The sequence below is a fragment of the Anticarsia gemmatalis genome, chromosome 1, assembly GCF_050436995.1.
Source record: "Anticarsia gemmatalis isolate Benzon Research Colony breed Stoneville strain chromosome 1, ilAntGemm2 primary, whole genome shotgun sequence".
Classification (NCBI taxonomy): Eukaryota; Metazoa; Arthropoda; class Insecta; order Lepidoptera; family Erebidae; genus Anticarsia; species Anticarsia gemmatalis.
In genome coordinates, this window is record NC_134745.1 from 13,868,729 (window position 1) to 13,877,126 (window position 8,398).

At 35.7% G+C, this 8,398-nt stretch overlaps 1 protein-coding gene across 2 annotated transcripts in view; it reads left to right on the forward strand.

Annotated features, from left to right (window-relative positions):
• Nrg (Neuroglian) overlaps positions 1-5,703 on the forward strand; it is a 57,520-nt gene extending 51,817 nt beyond the window's left edge. Inside the window, exons 16-17 of one of the 2 annotated variants that reach the window (XR_012959697.1) lie at positions 169-1,211; positions 1,499-5,703. Coding sequence is in view for 1 of the 2 variants with exons in the window: in XM_076121127.1 (XP_075977242.1) it covers positions 1,499-1,605 (107 nt within the window). In the remaining variant the exon portion in view is untranslated. The remainder of the gene's footprint in view (positions 1-168; positions 1,212-1,498) is intronic. The other variant, XM_076121127.1, reaches the window with a different exon arrangement.
• Positions 5,704-8,398: the final 2,695 nt, after the last annotated feature.

Here is an 8,398-nt window from a genome sequence, read left to right on the forward strand (position 1 = left end):
CTTAAAAAATATATATATTTTTATTTTTACGAATACCATTATTTCTTTGCAGTAATTATTTATAGAATAATATTTGTCACGATGGAAAAATCAGCCATATTTTTATACTAGTTATTTTTTAAGCATGTACCGTAGTGTGTGGCTATAGAGACCGAGCATGTTTTTCAGCGGGTATGAACGAAGACGGTTCGTTCATCGGCCAGTACGGGCGCAAGCGGCGGCCCCCCACTAGCGGCCAGACTGACTCCGCGTCGCAGGCCTTCGCCACGCTCGTCTAGACCCTATGCTATTCCTATACCTTTGCACCCTTTTATGGCTTGAGAAATGTCTGCTGAGATTGTGTTGCTATAGTTTATTGTAAAGGATTATTATTGTTCAGTGTTGCTATCTAGAAAATATTATTGCAATTATACAACCAAGACTATTAAAAGTAAAGTTACTTTACTTATAAGAGTCAAATTTATGTAAACCAAAAAATATGAATGTTGAAAATGTTGGCTGTTGGAAAGTAGAACCTTACGCTTTTTCAAGATTAAAATTATTTAAATTATAGCAATGTATATCTCAGTAGATTTTAAGCTTAAGCCTTCCTTGCTAATGCGCTCCAAAGCTACGTTTTTGTAAGCTAAAGAGAAATATAACGTAGTGCCATTGCATCACATTTTATACAACAGTCCGGTACTGACAGCCAATCACCGTAAGCTTTTTATTGCTCTTCGATCTGATTGGTCAATTTTTATTATGTGACTCGCCCGCCGAAATTATATTTTAAAATTTCAAATTCGGATCTGTCAAACTGAATCTCTTTTTTTTACTAGAGCAGTATACTGCCAGTTATTAAATTAGTGTTATTTTTTTAAATATTTTTGACTTTGGTTGTGTACAGACTAAGTACATAGGGCGTTGTCTTTATTGTACTATTTGAGAAATAGTTTTAATAAAGGCTTTTTTTATGTTCACGAGTATTCCCTTCGCACGGAAATTAATGCAGCTTAGTTTAGTCGTTAAGTACAGAATAATTTCTTTTTTAAGTAATACTTAGGTTGTAAAAAAAGATATGTTGAATGAATCTTCCTACTTAAAGTATATGATATGTTTTTGCGTGCTTCGTTTAAGTGTTTTGCATTTGTTTTAATGTTAAATGTTTCCTTGTTCCGTCCCTTCCTTTCTTTATTGTTGCACGAGCGACGTTTTTGTTTGATTATGTAAAGGTATGATTTTTTTTTGTTTGCATTTTATTTTTCTTTATTTTTTAACTTTTCTTATTTTGCATAACTATTTTGGAGCATTTTGTTGATGCTTGTTAATACTTTTTTTTGTTGATTATTAATTATTTTTTGTTATCAATAGCTTATTATTTATTGAAACCATTTTTCCTTTTTTACTGTTTAAACATTTTCAGTATTCAGACTGTTACCTATGACATTAGCGACGTATCTGGTCTGAGGGAATAATAACCAAGAAATGGCTGTTAACGAATGATATTGTTGCATGGCAGGTCGTTTCACGGAGGACGGGTCGTTCATCGGGCAGTACGTGCCGGGCGCCCGCGTGCTGCCGCCGCCGCCCGCGCCGCCGCCGCAGCAGCCGCCCACCTACGTGTAGGAGCACGACCAGGCGAGCCCTACCATGCATACTGCCACTACTAGCGTTTCTGTTTACTGAACATACTAGATCGAACTCACACGAGTCGATATACCGACTTAATTAAAGGCCAGTTTTGAATAAGTATCGGTTAGCTTAAACAGCAGTTTAATTCATAAATTAGCTGTCAGTTTATCTGTAGAACAAGTTGACCGACACTTATCCAAAAATAAACTCGGCTGACGTAGATTTGAAAGCTAAAAAACGTGTATTATTTGGTACTCTCGAATGTTTTAATATATCAACTCAGTGGTATTCGGCCTGTGTGATGCACGAGTTGCTTTTTCCAGTGCTCAAACGCTTTAAATTTCATAATTGTAACACCAGCAAAACTATCGGCAGTTTTATCGTTTGACAGTGATTGTATTTAGTTGAAATTTATTAGCGTGTAAGCTTAGTGTAAGCTGGTAACGAACGCCTACGTTTCTCATTATTTCTACCCCCGACTATTAGTGTCAGTAGGGATGGGGTTGGACCGGACATAAAAAAAGAGCAAAATGTTACGTATAGCAATGTATACGTTAATCACGTGCACGTATACGCTCGTTCAAGTAATCATCTTTAAAGTAGAAAGTCCGGTCTTAATGTCTGTTGAACGTTTCGTTGTTATGAGACTGATTTTAAGTAATGAGAAATAGTTTTGACACTAGCATTCAGTTTTTGGAAGCCAAGTTGTCTATACTCGCTTAAATCTTAAGTAAAATCAACTTTATATTCTATCACAATTTTACAACTTGGGCTATATTATCGTAGATCTTTACTCCTAATATCTAAGTTATGCTTTCCAAAACCTGAATGTTACAGTTTCGGCTTCAGTTAGTAGTTGTAGGCGATGTTTCGGCTCGATATCAATTACTTGTAGTTAACCGTACGGTAGCTGGTCAAGACTTGAGATAAGAAAAGCTATTTTTGTCACAGAAATAAGGTAATTAGCTCTGGACTCCGGTGGTCGGGCGCGTACTATTGCGAACTTAGCTGGCTACAAGGATGTGGCATGTTTGAGAATAATATTCAAGTTTAAAGTAAGAAATGTTAGGCTAGTATCGATCGGTTTGAATAATAAGATGTAAGAATTGTTGCCGCATCCAATATTTTCTACAGCCAATAAGTTCGCAAGCCAAAATTCCTCTATTGCTAATTATTTTTGTATCAAATTGCATATCTTTCTACTCTTCGAATTTTAAGATCATAAATTATTTTACGATTATATCCTACAACTGTTACGAAATATATCTCGACTTCTAAATTGTCTACTACTATAAGCGTTGACCAAGCTTGTTCAATTAATAGATTCGATTTTCATTGATATGATATTGCAGATACGGCAATACATTTGTCAAATTTTAATTTTTGGTTCTTAGTGTCGTAGCTTTTTCGATTGACGAGTCTATCTGCAAGGATCAGTAGCAATGAAAAGTATATACGAGTATCTATAAACATATATTTGATAAAGAAAAATTAAATATTTTTATATGCGTCAGCGCTTAGACCACCGGGGCATATGTTGGTGCTTTGCAGAGTTAAAGAGAGGCGAGGTTCGGTGTTGTGATCGTCTAGATAGCGAGGAGACGTCGATATTACTGTTTGACCCCCTTTTCTCCCCCTTCCCCTTATGTCACTCATCCCACCTCCCGTGTCAGTTCACGCAACATTAACACAAAGCTATATAGAAATATATTTATTGAATGTGTGATGAAGGTAGAATCAACTACTCGAGAACGAAGTCATTGCGTTACATTTCAACAATCACTTTATATAAATACATATAGATGTAGATCATCGATATATCAACTTGTAAAAAACCGCTTGTAACGTGTGTTATGTGTGCTGATATGTCTGACTGTAAAATATTAGGCGTAATGATATTTGAAAGAATCTCGACTAGAATACAGAAATCTCACTTTTGAATTTCAATCAAAGTTTATCGATAGATTATATCGATCGAGTTATATTATAGAACGTTTAACAATCGTATATTAAAGTAATCCGTGACCATTCGTTCCGGTGGCGCCATCTTACAAATTTCCAATGAATTTAAAGTGCGGGGTAACCCCTCGGTAAAATGTCTCTCTTACGTAGTTGTAAGTCCTCTTTATAGGCTTTTTCGTATTTAAATTTTTCATATTTGACATTTATTGAAGTTTCGCACCGATCACATTGAAGTTAATGCCCAAGTTGATGTTTCTGATTATGTGGACAAGCGCGGGCTCGGGACGACGGCTGCACGCGTTCAGTGCCCTAACACTATATTGTAGGTGTTATACAGTGCGCGGTGGTGTCGAGTCCGTGCGAACAATATCTCAATTGTATCGTGTTTAGATTAAGGCTAGGGATTCGTGTTAACTAATGTTAGGTAGCTAACGCGTTCGCTTACTGCAGCTCTGTACATGTATATTTATTCTTTGCCTTATCTGTACCTATTGTATCCCGTCTTTTAATTCGTACACTGGCGGACATTCACGCGCGCGTGATACCGTCTATATTATATTAATTTATTTGTGTATACTTATTTCTCCGCCTGAAAGGTGTCGGGTTTAATTGAAAACATTCCAGACGGTCTAACCATGTTGATTTTTTCAAATCTTTTTATTTATAATCCTCGTTGATCGCGCGTCGGTCAGATGTAATCTGAACAATGTTTATAAAACTTTAGACCGACGCGCCGAGGACTCATCACAAATGATATTATTTATTTTATTATAGAACCCTTGCACTGGTATTTATTTTCCTACTGGTATTTGTTATGTATACTGTATAGTGTAACATGACAACGTGTTCGGAAGCCAACATTTAGATCGTTCTCGTTTAGAGCTTAACCTGTAACTATTGGTACCTTATACATTGCATATTTATATTTGATGGCACTGTTATCGTAACCCCTTTAAGTTATTTGTTAAGGAGTCTTTATCATGTCTATTGTCTAGTAAGAATTTAATATATATCTATTAATATTAATTGATTAATAGTAGGGCCTTGTTCTATTCGCGTCTGTTTATTCGCTTTTTATAACAGTTAACGATTTGAAAAATTCTTCGCGTCGACAAACGTTGTTACGGTTGAAGACAATTTCTATATTAGATTGTTAGTCACCGAGATACGGTGGATCTTGTCACTGCCTTCCCGACTAAATTCTACACATGTGTTCATTTTATTTAACACTTGGAAACACTTGCCTTAAAATTGTCAATGAAAATGTGATTTTCATTATTGGAATTCAAGTTAACAGCACAATGTCTGCATTTATTTAGTGTCACAATATTTAAAGTGATTATAATCGTTGTAGTCGTTGATACAGTCCCATTTGAACAATGTACACCGTACTAAAATAGTTGAATGTTAGCAGTTAAATAAAATGTATTGTTGTATAACTTTATTCGGTCGCAAGTGTATCGAACTTCTGAAATGTTTCGAATGTATTATTTATGGAAATTATGCAATAGACCTAATGTTTATAGGAAATCGTTGGTATTGAAGACATGTCTGTATTGTGACCACGAGAAATTATTGTGTTCTTAGTATTTCACCTAGTATAAACTTTTGAACTACGCCTAACGTATTTAAATCTAAGGCAGAGGCATGTTTTCAGTATGTACAGTTTCCTACATTTCTAGTAATAGCTGAAGTATTGTCGGTATATCAATACACGAACTGGTAGATTCTAATTGTTGTGAGGTACATTCAGTGTTATATTTCATAGCGCAGGTGCTTAAATTTGCCGTTTTACAAGCAAATATACGTAACATCTAAACTGTACCTAGTTGAACAAGATATCGGTAAAGTTAAGCATCTGTAAGTTTTTTAATTATATTTGCTAAGCAAGCTTTTTATCAACATTGGAATATTTAGTTGATTAGATGTTAGTTTGCATTTATTATATTAAAAGTTAAAACATGACAAAAGTGTAGGTGAAGACTTGAAATTCTCTGATCTGACCACGTTCGATTCTGTTCACGAATTATAGTAATTTACATTTTAGTTCGCATTAAGTAACTGTAATTTATTGTAACTATGATGAATATTTTTTTATGTTGCATAGAAAATAAATATTAAGAAATTATATTGCTTCTTTTATTTCGGAAAGTTAATAACCTATCCTCATCCTAAAACTTAGTAACTTAGGAGTATTACTAAGAGAGATAAGAATCGAAAGATTCAATATCTTTAGAGCAACAGCATCGCACTAAATAAGTAGTCGTAACTTTCTAGCCAACTCGTCTCATAAAGCTCTTTAAGCCATTTTGAACTGGTAGTAGATTCAGTAGTGGTATCAAATATAGTAAGTATGAGTAAATTAAAATAGATTTAAAGTGTAGAGTAGGCTCTCGATTAGTCCAATAAAATGTATTTTTTTATTTTGAACTGTCGGGGGCTTGTAAAGCTTAAGTTCTAGATTCTAGGGTCACCGATATCCCCGGCCGCCATTTCAACAAAAAGGACTCATAAAACTATAAAATTGCATCCTCTTAAAACGCAACCCTAAATGTAACTTTTCAGTTGACTATATATTCGATGCCTCATCAAACAAGTTGCCGATTTTGAAGTCTTCTGTTGCAAGTTTTACTACACGATTTGTTTTTAAATCCGACCACTACCTATATGCTCTAATACATCGGTCCCTTTGAAAAAAAGCTTGTAAATAAAAAAGCAAATGTTTCAGATTGAGTGAACCGCTAATGATTATTAACGATGCGTTGTAATGTAATTATAATAATTATCAGTGTGTCGGGCAGGTCGTGCGACATGACCTTACACAACCTTGCCCAAACGTGATGACGTAGCGATGCGGGGAATCTAATCATATACCTACACTCATAAAAAATTACAACTAAGAATGAGTGCAAAAATTCTTGGTAATAGAAGATAAGTCTTTTTTTTTCTAATTTGAATAGGTAGTAACATTGAACTCACTGCCTCTGACTGACCGCATAGGACTGACTATATGGTCGCGGTCGGTAGTGTGCCTGACCGCTGATAATGGTCTAAGGATCGATTCCCGGGTCGAGCAAATGGCTATTGGTCACTTCTAATCTTTTGTAGAATGCTTCTCAATAGTCCGAAGTTTGGCAACGAGTCCGGTAAATGGCAAAAGATTATGGGGTACATGGGACTAACATAGTTAATGGCGAAACGTGGGTGTATTGCCTTAACTTCTGGGTTGGTATACAACAGACGTAATCTTATGTATGAGTGTAAAATTGAACTTGTTCCAGAGGTAGAGGAAGAGAAATAATCTTGAGATCAGTTCCAAATGCTCGGGTCCGCAAAGTGACGTTGGGTTTTACCAATATCCGGATTGGAATATTCCCAGTAGCAGTCCGCAGTTTGTAATGTGCTAGGTATTGTCTGGCTTTCTAATTCGAAGCACGAATCCTAAAGAAACAATAAGTAAAAATGCGATAAGTAAAATGTTTGTTTAATACACGTTCCTTAGAATTTAAATATGAAAATTCACTCCCAAAATATGACCCATCAATGGCCCACTGCCAGGAGGAGATCTTTATCATTCTTTCTCCCGAAATGGGAGAGGGATTAGGTATTGAGTATTTGAGTAGCTAATCATGTAAACAAACGCTAAGTTTAGAAGCCGAATCATGAAATAGTTCTCCAAACTTCTTCATCATGACATAATATTATTAAAATTTCGATCGATGCGTTCTGGAAGCTCGAAAGAAAATACACCCACTCAACTCAATAAATTACGGTAAAGCGAAACATTCTCTGTAGTTTTTGAAGACTAAACAACACGTCAGAAGCAGGTAAATAATAACCGATAATAGTGCTCTGTTCATTCATAAAGTGTTAACAATAGAAGCAAAACCGTTTGCGGTTAACGAACAGTGCCCATTTGTCCTCAAAGCCTTTTGACTTTAAACATTCGTGTTATTTTTACTTGTGATTATTGCCTTTTGTGAAACAAATTGATGTTGGAAACTAACTGACTTACTGGATAGATTTGTTAAGAGCTTTTTTAGTAGACAAGAGTCGTTCTGACAATCGTTTTTTAACAGAGAAACCAATGCGAAGCGGAGATGTCAAATGATATGAATGAAGATGCATAGAATGAAGTCTCTAAGAATCTGATAAACCTGCAGCCGGTAGAGGAAGTAATCTGCATTCTTCATTTCGCTGGCTGGTCTCTAGATGGAAGTACCGTGTATATTCATGTTAAGGGGTGAGTACATACCATATTCTTAAGAAACAATCTACAGAAGATAAAACATAAGTATTTCGATTCTGTATAAATTTTCAACACACGTCTACAACAAAACCAACGAAAGAAATAAGTTTATAGGACCTACTCAACAAACCGATATTCAAAGGAATCCTGTTACACATCCACTTGATAATTTGCCTCGAACCTTACCTCCATCATTCAAGCAGACAGACAGCCGCCAGAAACCACACGCCTAATTCATTATACATCGACCATTAATATATCGTTCCAGCCTGTAATCTGCATTTAAAAGGTTTAAAGATTAACGTCAGGACACTTTAAGCCCCGGTTAATCTAATCGGCAGATGCTAAATTTGGCCGGGCATGTTGTATGTAAGCTGATTAAAAAGCATCCCACGTCCCCCGGATGATTTGCTATCAATTGAAACATGCAAAATGTTCATCATAAATTATATCGATATGGTATCACGGGCTGCAACCGACTGTCGGCGTAACCTTTATCGTGCTCAAGTTTAAGTCGAAAATGGTCCATGTTGGAACTTTTGAAACGCAAAACAAAGCTGTGTGTTGAGTAAAGGC